Below are 21,192 nucleotides of genomic sequence, written 5' to 3' on the forward strand. Positions count from 1 at the left end.
TTCAGCTGTAAAAATTGCTCTCCTGTCTTATATATGAGGCACATGATAACGATATATAACAAACATACAAATATGTGTCTTCAAATAAAATACCACTATAAAAAATGACAATTTGGATACAGTTGCTTTTTCCTTTTCATTATCTACAAAAGATATGAAGAAACAATTCGTGGACAATATACAAAGATATGATAGATGTATAATAGGGAAGAGCTCTACAACTAACCAACATGTAAATAAAATATTTTATTACTATTATTGTATAAACTTTATGTAAATAGTCGTAAACGTCATGTTTTTAATTCTTAGGTCTTGTTCATACTAAACAGCTCAAAATTACAGATGAAATATATGGACAAATTTATGTCTTTCTTTCCTTTTTCAGCTCAGTGAGAAGAACAAGGGCCCCACATTGCTAAGAATAGATCATGCAGTGTATTTTAAGTACGCACATGAAAAATACACTTCTTTGACAACCGTTGATTCAGGAAACCTTTAAGAAGATGCACAACAAATAGATCTGTGTGAACAAATTCATACAATGTACAGCCTATTCTGTGACATTCTCCAAACATAAAACGCTAAAATTAAATTAAAATTCAACAGTGATAGTTAAAATATCTAAACAGTAGCACAGTACAAAAACAATGCATGATAAGACATAGCAACTAATAAGAAATCAGTGGTAAGTTAGAATTTCATGAGAATATTTTCTCTTCAGCGTGTGTGTGGTTGTCCCCTGACTCCCTCCCCAATGATAGAGATCAGGGAAGAGAAGGGTCAGGCATGTTGGGTTTCAATATGCATATCTTATATAGCAGATAAGCCGCTGCCAGAGGTGTCTGGCAGTGGCTTACTCCCCTCTCCAAGCTAGGAGTGCATGAGTACAGTATGTGGGAATTGAGAAATACTGTAGCTGTCAGCTGAATGAGTTTTGGAAAACCAGCAATCCGAAATGTTTGGCCAGATACATTTTTGTAGAATAAAGAAAGAAGGGACTACAGATATCCTGCAAAAGCCGTAGGGTTACAGAGGCAGTAACTTCAACACACAAGAATGGAACATCAGTGTGGCCATGTTAACACACCAGGCAGGGGGAGAGTATAAGAGAAAGACAGAAAAATAATTTTAATAGTAATTTAGATTACTGGAGCATTGGCTTTTAGGTATAGCTTTTGCCCCGGGCCCAGAAATCCAAGCTAAATTTCTGCTACAGAAAATACTTGTTCCTGACTTCATGTGTGAGAATATCAAGCACCAAATGTATCTTCACTCACTCCATGTATAACTAAACTGCTTACATGGCTAAAACCATTGTATACATTTTTATTATAAAAAGCCTCATCTCTGCATTAAAAACTAAAGAAAACAATGACACATTACAATTTGTGACTAGTTTGAACTCTATATTATAAATACTAGCTCTAATCTATTATACTGGGACTTTCTGCCCTAGGATTTGATATTGTAACAAAGTCTTCACACCATACCCTCCTGCTCTTCTACTGTGTATTTCCTCAAGAACCTTTTACCTAATAAATCCATGGAACAATGAGATAATGATAAGTTTACAATCCAAACATTACAAAGTATCTAAATATAGAACAGTAGGCAGTTTATCCAGAGAGGGTTGTACAAGTTCTGCGCCCGGAGCCTGTGCATATTCTAGATTCTCTTAAGGAAGCTAAGCTTGAGGCTGCTGGGAATCTGGATGGTTTCCAGCGCATGAGGAGATGGGCTGAATGGGAACGTCACTTGAAAGAGGTATTTGCTGTCCACCATTAATTGTGACCCATCTTCACGACTGCTTAGCATGGACTAGAAAAAAAAATAAAAGTGTATATTTTTATAAAATAATAGTTACAATATATTTATAAATAAAATATTTAAGATCCCTTCTAAAAAAAAAATTGGTCATCTCAGACTGAATGCCAAACTGTGGAATGTAGTTCAGCAAAGATTTCATATCCTTGGTTGGGGGTTTTGCCTACACTGCAAGGGTTATTTTTAATCTTATATTCCTGGTAACAAAATGACAACCAAACGAGTCACCAAAAATGGAGACCAGAGTACTTTTTAAATCGGGGGACCCACAATGCAGCAAATAACCAAAGTCATGCAGGTCATGCAGTGTAACTTCGATGTGGGGCGAAACTGTTCTCCAATAAGTGTCAATGGAAATGGCATAAATAGGTCAATTTTGCCCATATTCACTGAAGTTTATCATTCGTAATCTAAGCCACAGATAACTAGTATGTATATCTCTGACATTAGTATAGTACTCCTATATATGGCACCTCTAAGGTCCACAGCAGCCCACCTGTACCTGAAACATTATGTAAGTTGATGCAATATTTCCTGTAACAAAGCTTCATCGACCACATTCTTATGCCTCTAAGGCAGTTAGTTGGCAAGCGTAACAAACATTTACTCTTATATACATAAGGCAATCTACAAACTAAAGAGATTTTTTGCACCTGGTAAAAAAATATGTTTAAGAAACTTTGTTCATGGGGTACTCCGGTGAAAAACTTTTATTTTTTTTTTATTTTTATTTTTTTTTAAATCAACTGGTGCCAGAAAGTTAAACAGATTTGTAAATTACTTCTATTAAAAAATCTTAATCCTTCCTGTACTTATTAGCTGCTGAATACTACAGTGGAAATTCTTTTCCGTTTGACACACAGAGCTGTCTGCTGACATCACGAGCACAGTGCTCTCTGCTGACATCTCTGTCCATTTTAGGAACTGTTCAGAATAGGAGAAAATCCCCATAGCAAACATATGCTGCTCTGGACAGTTCCTAAAATGGACAGAGATGTCAGTAGAGAGCACTGTGCTCATGATGTCAGCAGACAGCTCTGTGTTTCAAAAAGAAAAGAATTTCCGCTGTAGTATTCAGCAGCTAATAAGTACAGAAAGGATTAAGATTTTTTAATAGAAGTAATTTACAAATCTGTTTAACTTTCTGGCACCAGTTGATTTAACAAAAAAAAGTTTTTTTTACCGGAGTACCCCTTTAAGTCATCAGTGAGTGAAAAGAATGATGGGACATGGCAGGATAACTCTACTTTACATTCTGCCACACTTGGAGGGTTGTCTCCATGTTTACTGCACCTGCACACAATATAGAAGACAACTTGACTGCTTCTGTGGGAGTCATAGTAAGTATGATTTATCTACAAAATATGTGACATTACTGCATTTCAGTGTTCAAACTTTTCAGTAAAATGTTGTGTTTTCACCGAAACCCACTGGCTTAAAATCAATTATTCATCTTCTGTCAAATGTCAGTGGGTAAAGACAAGTATATACTTTAACCCCTTAAGGACCAGGCCATTTTACTCCTTAGGAATGAGCGTTTTTTGCACATCTGACCACTGTCACTTTAAACATTAATAACTCTGGAATGCTTTTAGTTATCATTCTGATTCCGAGACATAGTCTACTTTAACATAGTGGTAAAATTTTGTGGTAACTTGCATCCTTTCTTGGTGAAAAATCCCAAAATTTGATGAAAAATGTGAAAATTTAGCATTTTTCTAACTTTGAAGCTTTCTGCTTGTAAGGAAAATGGATATTCAAAATATTTTTTTTTAATTGACATTTCCAATATGTCTACTTTATGTTTGCATCATAAAGGGCTTCATGCACCAGAGGGCTTCAAAGTTCAGCAGCAATTTTCAAATTTTTCACAAAATTTTGAAACTCATTTTTTCAGGGACCAGTTCAGGTTTGAAGTGGATTTGAAGGGTCTTCATATTAGAAATACCCCCCCAAAGTATTCAAAATGACATTCAGTCAGCGTTTTAACCCTTTAGAGGTTTCACAGGAATAGCAGCAAAGTGAAGGAGAAAATTCACAATCTTCATTTTTTACACTCGCATGTTCTTGTAAACCCAATTTTTGAATTTTTATAAGGGGTAAAAGGAGAAAATGTATACTTATATTTGTAGCCCAATTTCTCTCGAGTAAGGACATACCTCATATGTCTATGTAAATTGTTCGGCGGGCACAGGAGGGCTCAGAAGCGACAAGGGGATTTTGGAGAGTACGTTTTTCAGAAATGGTTTTTGGGGGGCATGTTGCATTTAGGAAGCCCCTATGGTGCCAGAACAGCAAAAAAAAAAAAACAACACATGGCATACCATTTTGTAAACTAGACCCCTTGGGGAACGTAACAAGGAATAAAGTGAGCCTTAATACCCCACAGGTGTTTCACGACTTTTGCATATGTAAAAAAAAAAATGTCACTAAAATGTGTGTTTCCCCCCAAATTTCACATTTTTGGAAGGGTTAATAGCAGAAATACCCCCGAAAATTTGTAACCCCATCTCTTCTGAGTATGGAGGTACCCCATAAGTTGGCCTGAAGTGCACTACGGGCGAACTACAATGCTCAGAAGAGAAGGAGTGATATTTGGCTTTTTGAGAGCAAATTTTGCTCGGGGGGCATGTCGCATTTAGGAAGCCCCTATGGTGCCAGAACAGCAAAAAAATAAAAAAAACACATGGCATACCATTTTGGAAACTAGACCCCTTGAGGAACGTAACAAGGAATAAAGTGAGCCTTAATACCCCACAGGGGTTTCACGACTTTTGCATATGTAAAAAAAAAAAAAAATTTTTTCACTAAAATGTGTGTTTCCCCCCAAATTTCACATTTTTGGAAGGGTTAATAGCAGAAACCCCCCCCCAAAATTTGTAACCCCATCTCTTCTGAGTATGGAGGCACCCCATAAGTTGACCTGAAGTGCACTACGGGCGAACTACAATGCTCAGAAGAGGAGGAGCACCATTGAGCTTTTGGAAAGAGAATTAGTTTGGAATGGTAGTCAGGGGCCATGTGCATTTACAAAGCCCCCCGTGGTGCCAGAACAGTGGACCCCCCCACATGTGTCCCAATTTTGGAAACTACACCCCTCGCAGAATTTAATAAGTGGTGCAGTGAGCATTTACACCCCACTGGCGTTTCACAGATCTTTGGAACAGTGGGCTGTGCAAATGGAAAATTAAATTTTTCATTTTCACGGATCACTGTTCCAAAAATCTGTCAGACACCTGTGGGGCGTAAATGCTCACTGTACCCCTTATAGCATTACATGAGGGGTGTATTTTCCAAAATGGGGTCACATATGGGGGGGGTCCATTGTTCTGGTACCATGGGGGCTTTGTAAACACAAGTGGCCTTCAATTTCGGACAAATTTTCTCTTCAAAATCCCAATGGCGCTCCTTCTCTTCTGAGCATTGTAGTGTACCCATAGAGCACTTTACATCCACATATGGGGTATGTTCTTACTCAGAAGAAATGGGGTTACAAATTTTGGGGGGCTTTTTTTTATTTTCCCTTGTGAAAATGAAAAATTTAGGGTGACACCAGCATTTTAGTGAAAAAATTTTTTTTTTTTCATTTTCCCATCCAACGTTAATGAAAATTTGTCAAAAACCGGTGGGGTGTTCAGGCTCACTATACCCCTTGTTACGTTCCGTGAGGGGTGTCGTTTCCAAAATGGGGTCACATGTGGCTATTTATTTTTTTGGGTTTATGTCAGAACTGCTGTAAAATCAGCCACCCCTGTGCAAATCACCAATTTAGGCCTCAAATGTACATGGTGCGCTCTCACTCCTGAGCCTTGTTGTGCGTCCGCAGAGCATTTTACGCCCACATATGGGGTATTTCCGTACTCAGGAGAAATTGAGTTACAAATTTATTTATTTATTTTTTCTTTTACCACCCGTGAAAATAAAAAGTAAAGGATATTACCAGCATGTTAGTGTAAAAAAAATATTTATTTTTTACACTAACAGGCTGGTGTAGACCCCAACTTTTCTTTTTCATAAGGGGTAAAAGGAAAAAAAGCCCCCAAAATTAGTAGTGCAATTTCTCCCGAGTACGGAGATACCCCATATGTGGCACTAAACTGTTTCCTTGAAATACGACAGGGCTCTGAAGTGAGAGAGCACCATGCGCATTTGAGGACTAAATTAGGGATTGCACAGGGGTGGACATAGGGGTATTCTACGCCACTGATTCCCAAACAGGGTGCCTCCAGCTGTTGCTAAACTCCCAGCATGTCTGGACAGTCAGTTGCTGTCCGGAAATGCTGTGAGTTGTTGTTTTGCAACAGCTGGAGGCTCTGTTTTGGAAACACTGCCGTACAATACGTTTTTTTATTTTTATTGGGGGGACAGTGTAAAGGGGTGTATATGTAGTGTTTTACCCTTTATTATGTGTTAGTGTAGTGTAGTGTTTTTAGGGTACGTTTACACTGGCGGAGGTTTACAGTGAATTTACCGCTAGGAGTTTGCACTGCGGCGAAAAATTTGCCGCAGCTCATACTTGAAGCAGAAAACTTTCTGTAAACCCGCCAGTGTGAATGTACCCTGTACATTCACATGGGGGGGGGGGCAAACCTCCAGCTGTTTCAAAACTACAACTCCCAGCATGTACTGACAGACCGTGCATGCTTGGAATTGTACTTTTGCAACAGCTGGAGGCACACTGGTTGGAAAACCTTCAGTTAGGTTCTGTTACCTAACTCAGTATTTTCCAACCAGTGTGCCTCCAGCTATTGCAAAACTTCAACTCCCAGCATGTACTGATCGCCGAAAGGCATGCTGGGAGATGTAGTTATGCAACAGCTGGAGGTACACAACTACAATTCCCAGCATGCAGAGACAGCTGTTTGCTGTTTAGGCATGCTGGGAGTTGCAGTTTTGCAACATCTGGAGAGCTATAGTTTAGAGACCACTGCACAGTGGTCTCCAAACTGTGGACCTCCAGATGTTGCAAAACTACAACTCCCAGCATGCCCAGACAGCAAACTGCTGTGTGGGCATGCTGAGAGTTGTAGTTTTGCAAGATCTGGAGGTGCACAGTATAGAGATCACTGTGCAGTGGTCTCAAACTGTAGACCTCCAGCTGTTGCAAAACTGCAACTCCCAGCAAGCCTAAACAGCTCTCTGGGCATGCTGGGAGTTGTAGTTTTGCAACATCTGGAGGCTTACAGTTTAGAGACCCTCCAGATGTTGCTAAGTAACTCACCGGCTTCCGTCGGATCCAGGGAGCTGCGTCGCCGTCCTCTTCTTCCGCCGATCGTCGCCCACTGCCGCTGCTGATCGTCGCCCACTGACGTCGGCGATGGGTAAGTGGATCTTCAGCGCCGGTCCCTGTCGGTTTCCCCGTCCTGCCCTGCCTATTGTGGGTGGGCAGAATGGGGAAACTGAAAGTAAACCCCTCCGCCCCCGATCTGCTAATGGTGGTCGTGTCTAGACCACCAATAGCAGAGATAGGAGGGGTGGCACCTCTGCCACCTCACTCCTATCGCTACAGGGGGATCGTGGGTGTCTAGGACCTCCGCGATTCCCTTTATTTTCCGGGTCACCGGGTCACTATAGACCCGCATGACCCGGAATAGCCGCAAATCGCAAGTGTGAATTCTGATGACCCCCCTCGGCATTTGCGCGGGGTGTCTGCTGATAGATATCAGCAGTCACCCCGGCCCGGTCCCCGGTCGGGCGGGGCCCGAAATTCCCATGGGCGTACAGGTACGCCCTTGGTCCTTAAGTACCAGGGAGCAAAGGCATACCTGTACGCCCTTGGTCCTTAAGGGGTTAAAGGGGTATTCCAGGCAAAACCTTTTTTTATATATATCAACTGGCTCCGGAAAGTTAAACAAATTTGTAAATTACTTCTATTAAAAAATCTTAATCCTTCCAATAGTTATTAGCTTCTGAAGTTTTCTGTCTAACTGCTCAATGATGATGTCACGTCCCGGGAGCTGTGCATGATGGGAGGATATCCCCATAGGAGCTGGACAGCTCCCGGGACGTGAGTCATCAGAAAGCAGTTAGACAGAAAACAGCAACTCAACTTCAGAAGCTAATAACTATTGGAAGGATTAAGATTTTTTTAATAGAAGTAATTTACAAATCTGTTTAACTTTCCGGAGCCAGTTGATATATCAAAAAAAGTTTTTGCCTGGAATACCCCTTTAAACTACTTGATCACTAAAGTCAAAGAAGCATTACAGCAGTCCCTCACCGCACAAAACATCACAAAGCAACTCCACTTTTCCCAGCTAATGTACAGAACTTCGTCTGTATTGTGAAACCTCTCACCTACTAGTCTATTGTAACAGCATCATTGAATTCAAAGGTAAAATTATAGCTCCTTAGTACATACAGTGATCCCTCAACTTACAATGGCCTCAACATACAATAGTTTCAACATACAATGTTTTTTTCTGTACCATTGTAACTTGAAACCAGACTCAACATACAATGTACGGACAGTCCAGATCTGTGAAACGTGTCACAAATGGAGGAACTGACCAATCAGAATGGGCATTTTACTGGTAAATCACCTGTATTATTGAAGGGCATGCACTGACTGGCTGTCTGGTAGCGCCCCCTACAGTACAGGGAAGAACTACAAGTTCTGTACTCTTTACCTGCTCCAAAGGTTAGCTGCTCCTTTGGACACCAAGTAAGGGCGGCTCCATTTGGGACACTGTGTGTACTGTATAGGACCCTGAAGAAGCTCCTGTCCTCTACATAAACCATTGTTTGCCAACCAGGGTGCCTCCAGCCATTGCAAAACTACAACTCCCAGCATGCCCGGACAGCCAACGGCTAACGGCTGTCCGGTCATGCTGAGAGTTGTAGTTTTGCAACAGCTGGAGGCACCCTGGTTGGGAAACACTGACATAGACAGTGATTTACAGCTCCCAGCAGCTCTTTCCTACTTTTATATGCTTTATCTATATTAGTTATCTACTTATTTTTCATTAATCCTCACTTTTTCCTATTTTTGGATGACATTTTTTGGCTTGAGAACCAATTACCAGGTTTCCATAGAGTTATAGTTTCAGCATACAATGGTTTCAACATACAATGGTCGTCCTGGAACCAATTAATATTATAACTTGAGGGACCACTGTACAGCTAATAGGCAAAATAAAAAGGAGGTTGATGAAATATCCCCTGATAAAATGGTAAACCAGTATGTCTTCTGCACATTGCAAGTCTTACCTGAACCTTACGAACAAATGAGGGTGTTACTCGCTTCTCAAAATCATCTATGGGAGTGTATGAGTTCAGTATTTTAACAATCTGGAATAGAATAATAAAGATTACAAGGCAATGAAATAACATTCCAATAGTTGGGGTGTAGCGTTTAAATAATAAGTAGTAGTAAGAATAAGAAGTCACATAAAGTACAACATCACAAAGAAGTATAACAGTGGGGGAAAATATTATCCATTAATCACTAAGAATGGATAGATGTCCAAGAATAAAGGGTTCCACGAAGAGTCTGTCATCGCTGAGATTACAACTAAGGAATGACTTTACAACAATACATAGAACAGAATTTTTACAAAATACCAGCGAATAGGCCAAAAACCTATAGTATTTATCTAAACTAGAAGGAGTAGAAGGAGTTTTTGAGAAAGGATCATAATAAGACTGTTGTCACGATGCCGGCTGGCAGGTAGTGGATCCTCTGTGCCAGAGAGGGATTGGCGTGGACCGTGCTAGAGGATCGGTTCTAAGTCACTACTGGTTTTCACCAGAGCCCGCCGCAAAGCGGGATGGTCTTGCTGCGGCGGTAGTGACCAGGTCGTATCCCCTAGCAACGGCTCAACCTCTCTGGCTGCTGAAGATAGGCGCGGTACAAGGGAGTAGACAGAAGCAAGGTCGGACGTAGCAGAAGGTCGGGGCAGGCAGCAAGGATCGTAGTCAGGGGCAACGGCAGAAGGTCTGGAATCACAGGCAAGGAACACACAAGGAACGCTTTCACTGGCACTAGGGCAACAAGATCCGGCGAGGGAGTGAAGGGGAAGTGAGGTGATATAGGGAAGTGCACAGGTGTAAACACTAATTGGAACCACTGCACCAATCAGCGGTGCAGTGGCCCTTTAAATCGCAAAGACCCGGCGCGCGCGCGCCCTAGGGAGCGGGGCCGCGCGCGCCGGGACAGAACTGACGGGGAGCGAGTAAGGTACGGGAGCCGGGGTGCGCATCGCGAGCGGGCGCTACCCGCATCGCGAATCGCATCCCGGCCGGAGGTGGTAACGCAGCGCCCCGGGTCCGTGGAACCGACCGGGGCGCTGCAGTGAGGGAAGTGTAGCGAGCGCTCCGGGGAGGAGCGGGGACCCGGAGCGCTCGGCGTAACAACTGTGCAATGGTTGGCTGTTTGGGTCAGGGGATAAAATATGACTGCTCAGAGAACTAACAGTGGGGCCAGGAGTGGGCTGCAGCACTGGAAAGAGTAAAGGCTGCAAGTCTGTTTTAGGACCTACTTTAAATAATAGAATCTTTTAACTACAGGAAATAATCTGCACCATATACCCATGTATTATCTTACTGTAGTGCCCTTTAATTGGGGCTGTGGTGAGGAACAATTTAATGTTATTAAAGCATCTGGTAGTTAACACTATTAACCCCTTTTACATTTTTATAGAAGAAAAAAGACCCTTCACTGGCTATACTAAACTGTTAGCCATGACATAAAAGGCTGTCCACAACCCATTCATACATCCCTGACCTGATCTCCTGATACCACCCCTCATCTAATCCCTGATCAACTCAAGACCTCCACTTGTGCTCTTCACTTGTCTGCACCTCACACAACGTTCTCCAAGATTTCTACTGTGTTTCCCCCAAACACTGGAACTCGCTACCCCATTAAGCTCTTCTAAAGCAACCTTATAACCCCTCTCTTCAGGACAGCATACAACCTACAATTACCCTGTTGCCACTGTACTGCCCTATAAATGACTGGCTTCCATAACTGCTCACAGATGACCAGCTGTCTCCCTCACTAACTGTCCCTAACTCCTTGTAGATTGTGAGCCCTCATGGGCAAGGCCCTTTCTTTATCTATATCAGCCTGTCATTTTCTCTGTTTCACGCCCACTATATTTTAACCCTTTATCATAGGTACAGTGCCCTGGAACCAGGGGCATTATGAAAAATAAATCATAAAAATAATAGTAAGAGAACTTAAGGCTAACATTACCTGGACTGTAGTAAGGGCATTGCAGCGCTCACATATTTCTTTGGCATCTTCATCTTTGATTTTTTTAACCTGTAACAACCATGCTGCTTGGGAAAGAGGTTCTAGGGTTTCCTTGGCTGCACTTCCATGCAGATTCTTTCCTTGTAGCCATTCTTCCAGATAGCTTATATTACATCTAGATAATGAATAAAAGCATGTATGGGAAATGTTATAGCAAGTCAGGTTGCAATGGATAGAAATTAGCAAATGGAGCAACCTAGCAGCCCATTGAAATGCATTAGGTTTCCATAGAGTAGGGTCACACAGTAGATAAATGTGGATAAGATTTAAAACATCTCATCCACATGCTGCAGAAAAAAATCTGCAGAAAATCTGTAGCTGAAAATTTGCAGCATTTACACTACATGTGACTCTACCCTTAAATGGGCACTGTCAGATCCAAAAACATTTTATATGTTCTTACAGATGAAAATTAATGACCTTTTGCAATATGGCTGTTTAATTTTTTTTAAATCTTTAATAAAGAAAACGGCTCCTGAAAATACCACCACAAGGGTCCCCATACCTAATGTGACACTAACCAGTCCTGCAGCAGTATCAGGCTTGTCCATGAGTCATGGACAAAAGATGACTCATGGACAAGGCTGCAAGAGCAGACCCACCAATCACCTCCCACCACCACAAGGGACAGACACGCCCCCTTCCCCGAGAGGATTTCTAACACTGTGAGCTAATGAAAAGAGGGATTTTTATAATAAATATAGGTGATATATGCATCAAAATGAGATGTACATGGTCAGGATTAGGTGCTGAGTAACATATATTTTTTTTTTTCTGTGGGATCTGACAGGTATGCTTTAAAGTTGAAATGTTAATTGAACGGAGATAAAACTACTGCCTAGCAAAATAGCAATGTTGTGTAGCTGGCATACAATTCTTCATAGCTTTGTCTAAAACATGGTTGCACATATGCAGACAACCTATGTGACTGTTTTATGGCCCAGCTCTTTCCTAATGGGAAGCATTATAATATACACAAGACTATCCCTTACTACAGGAACTGGATGAATTTATGGTTCATATTAATTGTCAAGAGTGTAACACCTCTGCTTAATACAGTATGCACTAGTAAACAAAGCTGCTTTGATTATTTTCTATCAAATATTTAATTATTTGTGTATTTATAAAGAACTCTATTTTTATCAGTGTCTTTGTGGAAATACATATTGATTCATTAAACATAGTCTATAGAATCACTAAAATGTAAATATTATGTTGTGTAAGGTAATTTACCAAGGGAATTCGACGAAGGGTCCCTAGTTTGTTGCACTGCCAAGGTCCAATAGTCATAATCTGAATCTTAGATCCATAACTGACCAACTAATAAATCATATTGCTTACATAACTATTATTTATTGCAGAGACCATTGGTCCTTAGTAGCTAGGTGGTATTCATATGTATGGATTCAGAATACTAAGGTTTTGAATGTGACTAAAATAAAAAAAAATGAAAGGGGTTGTATGACATTATAAAGCTTTTCAGAAATATTACCATTACATTTCAGGGGTTGTCTGGTTTTGCAGCTCAACTATTCACTTGAATGTGTCTTCCAGACTCAACCCACGAATAGAAATTATGCTCCTTCTGTGGCGGCTGGGGGGACGGAGAAGACAGACCAACCAAGTACTGAGGGATTTCCAAGCAGTTTTTTTCAGTTGCTCAATTTTTTTTTTTATTTTTTTTTATAACTGTTTTTTTATTAAAGAATTTTTCTTTAAAACAGATATTTGAGAATAAGAAACAGTTGCTCAATTCTATATGAACAAAAGTTCTAAAAATATTATATTTATATGAGAAAATAACTTCAGGTATCTAAAAACTTGGTTCAGGTGATACCAGCTCATATGCTTCTCACAATTGTTTTTGGTATTTACATTTGAAACAATTGACATTCGTACCTTATCTGCATTCCTTTCCTACAAGAACACATGTCCTTGCGCAGGAAAAGACTATTGAGAGTGACGGTGGAAATCAGGAAGAATAGTTGCTTTACTGTCTGCTTTTGAAGTTCAGTGTCCATGCCATGCTGGCACATGGTTGTGTAAAAATAACTCAGCTGCTGGAGTATTGAAGTCATAGTATATGCATCCGTATCGTCTATACTGGATGAACGCTTTCGGAATCCTGTAGGCTTCGCTACTGATATCCCATGGAGACTTTCATACTCTAGCATTCCAGGTACTAGAACATAATATATGTTAGTTTAGTACAATAAGACTATTTCTTCTACTAGTTTTTTATTAGGGTATTCCCTTACCAATCATTGGCTGGAGATTATTCTCCATCACAGTGATGAACTGGTGGTAGATACGAATAGCCAGGTCACTGATAATCTGCCTGTATTCAGACAAGTCAAAATTCTTCAGACAGTTCTTATTCTGAAGTGGCACATTGTATTTCATGAACTCCTGCAAGTAATATATTGGAAGTATATAAGTTCCCTTTAAATACCTGTAAATACAGACTGTGTTTTGGACAATGTGTTATTATTTCCTGGTAGTCACATTGTGGTCCTACTGCTTTTGAAGACCAGATTGTGAGCCTTAGAAATACCATATTTCTTTATGTAATGTTTGACACTTAGGGCTAATTCACATGCATTGGGTTTCCCCACTGCAAATCAGCCAGAGATTTCTGCTGTAGATTTTACATGCTTATGTTGTCTGGGATTTACTGTGGATTTATCCATATTCATTGAAATGGGTGAAATCAGCTGTAAAAGGCAAATTTTTTATGCAGCTTATGGATAAGATTTGCTAAGGTCCAGAACAAGCAGTTTAAATATAATGGGTCAACTGTACAGACTTAAAGGGGTACTTTTTTTTTTTTTTAAATGAACTGGTGCCTGAAAGTTAAACAGATTTGTAAATTACTTATATTAAAAAAAATCTTAATCTTTTCAGTACTTTTTAGCAACTGTTTGCTACAGAGGAAAATCTTTATATATTTTTTTTTTTGTGTTGTCCAGGAACTGTCCAGAGCAGGAGAAAATCCCCATAGCAAACCTATGCTACTCTGGACAGTTCCTGACGCGGACAGAGGTGTCAGCAGTGAGCACTGTGGACAACACAAAAAATAAATTCAAAAAATAAAGAATTTCCTCTGTAGCATACAGCTGCTAAAAAGTACTAAAAGGATTATGATTTTTTTTATTATAAGTAATTTACAAACGGGTTTAACTTTCTGGCACCATTTCATAAAAAAATAATAATAATAATTCCACCGGAGTACCCCTTTAAATCCCCAAGTCAATATTTCTCCCTTATCTGATGTCTGATTGACATGTAGCTGACTTCCAGCTGACTGGAAATCTCATTTATTAAAAATAACAAAAAAATAACATAGCAAACACTAGTCTGCACTTTAATAAAAGCAGTGTCACTTATTATTAGTCTAGTTAAATATATAGGCAGAATTCTCAGTATGTTTATAATTTAACATTATTAAAAACCTCAGTACAAAAAAGGAACAAAAAACTGTTACAAAGTCCCATGTGGCTCGCACAGGTGTATATCAACCAACAGACAGTTCAGCTGAGATGGGACCATTGAGCTGTACAGTAACAGTTCTTATTCACTCACATCACATCTCAAGCACATATTTGCATAACCAAGGTGTAACTTACCTCTTCTCCACTGTACTGTTTCAAACAGTTGAGGAAATGGTGGATGTTGGATAACCAGAAAGACAACATTTCAAAATCATCTGCGTGTTCCTACAATAATTCAGATGAAAAAAAAATATTTATCTATCCCCATATAGTAAATGCTGATGGTGCACACATAGACCCTGATTTACTGTACTATTGTAAACCCGACATGTTTTGTAAACATTTAATTGAAAAAAACCCGACCAACTCTCCATTTTACTTAGAAAACCCGAAAAAGGGGCAAGACCATTGGGAAAGGTGGCGTGATCACCAGAAAGGGCGTGTCCCCAACATTTTCACAAAAACCCAACATATTTACTAAGGTTTCCACAGAAAATGTGGTGGATTTGAGCTGAGGAAAACCCTACAGATCAGAGCATGTTTAAAAAAAAAAAAAAGCTAAATGTCGGGAAAAATGCTAAATGTAGGGAAACCTTAGTAAATACCGTGGGAAAAATTGTAGGGAATTAAAACCCACAAAAAAAAACTCCACTCCACTCTTAGTAAATCAGATCCATAGTGTTAAATAATATGTAGGAATAGAGAAAACACTGCTATATAGACATATTAAGGACCTCTGGAAACATAATTGCTATAGATAATGTACATAAGTTTGGCCAGACTCACCTGAAGACTCCACTGAAGAGCTATAGAAATCCAGGAGCTATGACATGGTGGATTTGTTATTAATGGGTCTAAATAAAAGACTGGCAGATCTTAACAGACACATTTAAAGGGTCAATTTGTCCCATGAGGGAATTATAGGCATTATTGTGGGCAGCTCCTCCCTTGGAAAACTCTACCCGACTATGTATTTTATGCTTAACTGTGTGGCATGAAGTCCCACAATTTTCCTGTAGTGGCTAATCCTGGAGAAATGTAGAGCCAGTACAGGAAAGGTGTCCACAATTTCTACAATTTGCATTTGAGTCTATGTAAAAAACTATAGTAGAAACGGTGTGAACCTTATCTTACAATTCTATTACAGTCCCTACCACTGTCTCCTTGGTCCCACACTACTAATGACATGCTGGGACATCTCTTTTCAAACAAAGAGTGGAAAACAACTGAAGAGTATAAGTAAGTTACAGATAGAGATGAAAGTTTTAACTTAAAGCAATATAACAGAGCCTTAGGAATTGGTGTATATCTCACCTTTATAACCTGTTTAATGCCACTGATAGAGGCATTCATCAAAGATTTAATTCTCTCTGCATCATTGATATAGTCGGCGTACCTAACACACATGAAGAGGATGTGAGCTGGAAGTCCTGGTATCATATTCACCACAACGCCTCTGGGTTTAATATCTGCCATAATGAAAAACATAAAAACATCATGCGTTACAAGACACAGCTACAGTGACTGACATAATAATTTAGATTGAAAATTCAAATAGAGAAACAAACAGACATGGCCGCACAACTACAACATGCACAGCGATCATAGGCTTCTCAGCAAAATTATTGTTATTAAACTAACAAGTTCTTGGTGTGCTTGATAATTATTAAGTGCAAGCCCGCAAGCCACGTCACAGCCACCTGTACGTAGTGGGTCCCTAACGCATTTTCATCTAGATTAAATTACATCACATTGATGAAGATCTTAATGATCTCAAAAAACAACTAAGGGTTGTTACCATACTATCCTACCTTCCCGCTGTTCAGTGAGTGCAGTGCAGATCCTCTTAGAAAATAGTGTTGGTGGGAACCCTAGACTACACCCAGTGTGTAGAATGACACTACACAGGTGAGCCTCTGGATGTACTCTGAACCTGGTATCTGTATTGGGGGCATAATGCTCATGACAGGGCCAGCAGGGGAAGGAGGGTGGGCGTCTGGAAATTGCTGACAAGTGCGGCTTTCCACCGTGTATGTGACCTTAAGACGCACACATAGTTGATAGTACACAGCGACAGGACAGAGCTAGTGGCCTCTTCCTCTGTCACTTCAGCTGGGACTTCAGGTGCGGGCAGCGTCTTTAAATGATGCTACCTGCACTGAGATTTCAGAGATGATGAGCCATGGAGATCAGAGCACAGTGAGCTGCAGGGGAGCAATACAAGAGGTTACTACTATATGTGGACCTACTACCAAATGGGGCAGTATACGGGCTCTGTCTATGGGTGTTTTGTTGCAGTTGTGTTGTTTGGACATGTAGACTAAGTACACTGCTCGAAAAAATAAAGGGGACACTTAAACAACACAATGTAACTCCAAATCAATCACACTTCTGTGAAATCACACTGTCCACTCAGGAAGCAACACTGATTGACAATCAATTTCACATGCTGTTGTACAAATGGAACAGGCAACAGGTGGAAATTATAGGCAATTAGCAAGACGCCCCAATAAAGGAGTGGTTCTGCAGGGGGTGACCACAGACCACTTCTCAGTTCCTATGCTTCCTGACTGATTTTTTGGTCACTTTTGAATGCTGGCGGTGCTTTCACTCTAGTGGTAGCATGAGACGGAGTCTACAACCCACACAAGTGGCTCAGGTAGTGCAGCTCATCAAGGATGGCACATCAATGCAAGCTGTGGCAAGGTTTGCTGTGTCTGTCAGCGTAGTGTCCAGAGCATGGAGCCGCTACCAGGAGACAGGCCAGTACATCAGGAGACATGGAGGAGGCTGTAGGAGGGCAACAACCCAGCAGCAGGAACGCTACCTCTGCCTTTGTGCAAGAAGGAGCAGGAGGAGCACTGCCAGAGCCCTGCGAAATGACCTCCAGCAGGCCACAAATGTTCATGTGTCCACTCAAACGGTCAGAAACAGACTCTATAAGGGCCCGACATCCACAGGTGGGGGTTGTGCTTACAGCCCAACACCGTGCAGATTTGCCAGAGAACACCAAGATTGGCAAATTAGCTACTCGCGCCCCCAGCTCTTCACAGATGAAAGCAGGTTCACACTGAGCACATGTGACAGACGTGACAAAGTCTGGAGATGCCGTTGAGAATGTTCTGCTGCCTGCAACATCCTCCAGCATGACCAGTTTGGCGATGGGTCAGTAATGGTGTGGGGTGGCATTTTTTGGGGAGCCGCACAGCCCTCCATGTGCTTGCCAGAGGTAGCCTGACTGCCATTAGGTACCGAGATGAGATCCTCAGGCCCCTTGTGAGACCATATGCTGGTGTGGTTGGCCCTGGGTTCCTCCTAATGCAAGACAATGCTAGACCTCATGTGACTGGAGTGTGTCAGCAGTTCCTGCAAGAGGAAGGCATTAAGCTTTGCTTTAATGCTTTAGTAAAGGTCTGGGAGGACACCCCTTAGGAGACCATCCACCACCTCATCAGGAGCATGCCCAGGCATTTTAGGGAGGTCATACGGGCACGAGGTGGCCACACTCACACTACTTGGCCTCATTTTTACTTGTTTTAAGGACATTACATCAAAGTTGGATCAGCCCGTAGTGTGGATTTCCACTTTGATTTTGAGTGTGTCTCCATATCCAGACCTCCATGGGTTGATAAATTTGATTTCCATTGATAATTTTTGTGTGATTTTGTTGTCAGCACATTCAACTATGTAAAGACGAAAGTATTTCATACGATTAGTTCATTCATTCAGATCTAGGATGTTTTATCTTAGTGTTCCCTTAATTCTAAATGGATGGCACTAAGATGTGTCCTGTAGTGCATTCGCTATAACTGAGAATAGGGACATTTAAAGCAATACGTCACTAAATCAGTGGCGTAGTGAGGGGGCCCCCTTTAGGTAGGGGCTCTCAGCCAGTCTGGGGGAACCCGCTACTGCTAGCCCTTGTTTTTTTAAATAAAGTTCGGCCAACGCAGGGCATGGGTGGGCCAGAAAGGCCAGGGAGTTGGAATAGGCCTTCCCCCGCACAGCCAAGCACATCTGCTCCAAGCCCCTGAGGTGACCCTGCCTCTAACCCTGCTACATCCCCGTCAGTGAGGTGCCCAGAAGGATCTGCCTACCACTTTATCCTGGCCTGCGAGTACCAGCATCAATGTCTGCGGCATCCTCGGCACCAGGCACTAATCTCCAGTAGCGTTGATTGTGGGGTGAGGAGACCGGGGAGGGAGAGCTAGATGTGTGTGTATGATGAATGTGTGTGTATGTATGATGGGTGTGTGTTTGTATGTATGCATGGATGTGTGTGTATGTATGATGTGTGTGTGTGATAGATGTATGTATATGTATGGTATGAGCTGCATCATATCCTCTTGTCACCCCCAGAGCTGCATTATATCTTCTAGTCACCCGCAGAGCTGCATTATATTTTCTAGTCACCCCCAGAGCTGCACTATATCCTGTAATCACCTCCAGAGCTGCACTATATTCTCTAGTCACCCCCAGAGCTACACTATAGCCTTAAGTCACCCCTAGAGCTGTGCTATATCCTCTAGTCACCCCCAGGGCGGTACACAGAAGAAGCCTCCACTGCCTCACACTTCATCCTGGCCTACGATTACCAGCATCGGAGTCTGCTGCCTCTGACCCAGCTACATCCTCAGCACCTGGCACTGATCTCCAGCAAAGTGATCTGCGGGGTGGGGAGAGCGAGAATAGGGGGGGTATGCTAGATGTGTGTGTGTGTGTATAATAGGTGTGTGTGCATATGGTTGATTTGTGTATGTATGATAGATCTGTGTATGATAGATGTATGTATCACAGAGGAGCCGGGAGGAAGACTTAGGGTGTCTGGGGGGGGGGGGGGGGACAGAGGAGCCTGGAGGAGGACAAAAGGGACTGAAGGATAATGCAGTGGTGTTATTCAGCTGAAGTGAGAAGAAACAGTGTGTGGCAGTATTATTATTAAGGACACAGTGTGTGGCAGGTTTATATTCAGAGAGTACAGTGAGTGTGACAGTATTATATTCAGAGGGTACAGTGTGTGGCAGTATTATATTCAGGGGTACAGTGTATGGCAGTATTATATTCAGAGGATACAGTGTGTGACAGTAAAATATTCAGAGGATACAGTGTGTGACAGTATTATATTCAGAGGGTACAGTGTGTGGCAGTATTATATTCAGGGGGTACAGTATCTGGCAGGGTTATAATGATTATTGTATTTATATAGAGGATGAGTATCTGCTAACAACGTGAGGAGCCAATGATGTCCAGGTGTCAGACTCTGCAGAGAAGATGTAGCAGGAAGAGGTCCTGGCGTCTGGACCAGATAAAGAAGAAAAGGAAAGACAACAGAGAAGACGCCACTCATGTCACTGATATCATTGTGCATTCTCCTGACTGTCCCATCACTGCTGTAGTCACTTGTAAGTTCAGCAGTGATAATGGGTGACACTGCACCCCAACCTGTGGCTCTCCAGCTCTAACAAAACTACAACTTTCATAATGCCTGAGACTCTTCATGCATGATGGGAGTAGTAGCTATGCAATATCTGTATAGCAGTCGGACCCCCGCCAAAAAAATCTGCTGCTTTTTCTAAAATACTTGGGCCTATTTTTGGTTCCAGTCCATCCTGGGGGGTAAGGGGGCCCAGGGTAGTTTTTTTTTGCAATTGGCCCTGTGGTTTCAAGCTACGCCCCTGCCAGTAAGGTAACATCTGTCCCACCAGAGAGGAGCGCAGTGGAGTTCACACCTTTCTGCTCCAAGTAGGTGCAAATATTCATGTAAGATGTAAAATAAAAAAAATTATATTTTCTAATAAAATAATATAAACATTTGTGGTATTGCTGCACGCATAAATATCCAAACTATTAAAATATAAGAATCACCTATTCAGGAGGTTAAAGGTGAGTGCATTGTTATATATACAAAATGGGTCAAGTGGTATAAAACAATATAATGTACCAAAAAGGGAGAACAAACCACTATATAGACTGTGGAGTAGAGATAAAATCACTTTACGTTATTATCAACTAGCTGAGTACCCGGCGTTGCCCGGTTTTTCCTTCCTAATCCTTGTTGGGGAGGAAAATAAACAAAGGAGGAAGCTTTTGACTTCATATCCCGTCCTCATATATTGTTGTCATATCCCGACCTCCTATCTTGACCTCCTATCCCGACCTCCTATCCCGTCCTCCTACCACGTTCTCATATCTCGACCTCCTTTCCCGTCCTCCTATCTCGACCTCCTTTCCCGTCCTCCTATCTCGACCTCCTTTCCCGACCTCCTTTCCCGTCCTCCTATCCCGTCCATCTATCCTGTCCTCCTATCCCGTCCTCCTTTCCCGTCAATCTATCCCGTCAATCTATCCCGTCCTCCTTTCCCATCCTCCTATCCCGTCCTCCTATCCCGTCCTCCTATCCCGTCCTCCTATCATGACCTCCCATCCCGTCCTCCTATCTCAACCTCCTATCCCGTCCTCCTATCCCGTCCTCATATGTCGACCTCCTATCCCGTCCTCCTATGTCGACCTCCTATCCTGACCCGTAATATGTGTAGTTATGTGGGTAGTTAAGGGTTAAATTAACTATCCTATATTTTAAGTGGACATATAAGTAACATGTGACCAAGTATTATCGAA

The 21,192-nt window shown here is 41.7% G+C and overlaps 1 protein-coding gene across 1 annotated transcript in view; it reads right to left on the reverse strand.

Annotated features, from left to right (window-relative positions):
• Positions 1–1,536: 1,536 nt before the first annotated feature.
• Positions 1,537–21,192, reverse strand: part of MYO5C (myosin VC) — a 150,066-nt gene continuing 130,410 nt past the window's right edge. Inside the window, exons 35-41 of the mRNA XM_056572326.1 lie at positions 15,889–16,043; positions 14,710–14,799; positions 13,342–13,492; positions 12,983–13,265; positions 11,024–11,198; positions 9,034–9,114; positions 1,537–1,818 (exon numbers count right to left, since the gene is read on the reverse strand). Coding sequence (XP_056428301.1) covers positions 1,666–1,818; positions 9,034–9,114; positions 11,024–11,198; positions 12,983–13,265; positions 13,342–13,492; positions 14,710–14,799; positions 15,889–16,043 — 1,088 coding nt within the window. The 3' untranslated portion in view covers positions 1,537–1,665. The remainder of the gene's footprint in view (positions 1,819–9,033; positions 9,115–11,023; positions 11,199–12,982; positions 13,266–13,341; positions 13,493–14,709; positions 14,800–15,888; positions 16,044–21,192) is intronic.

The sequence above is a fragment of the Hyla sarda genome, chromosome 4 (genome assembly GCF_029499605.1).
Source record: "Hyla sarda isolate aHylSar1 chromosome 4, aHylSar1.hap1, whole genome shotgun sequence".
NCBI classification, from domain to species: domain Eukaryota; kingdom Metazoa; phylum Chordata; class Amphibia; order Anura; family Hylidae; genus Hyla; species Hyla sarda.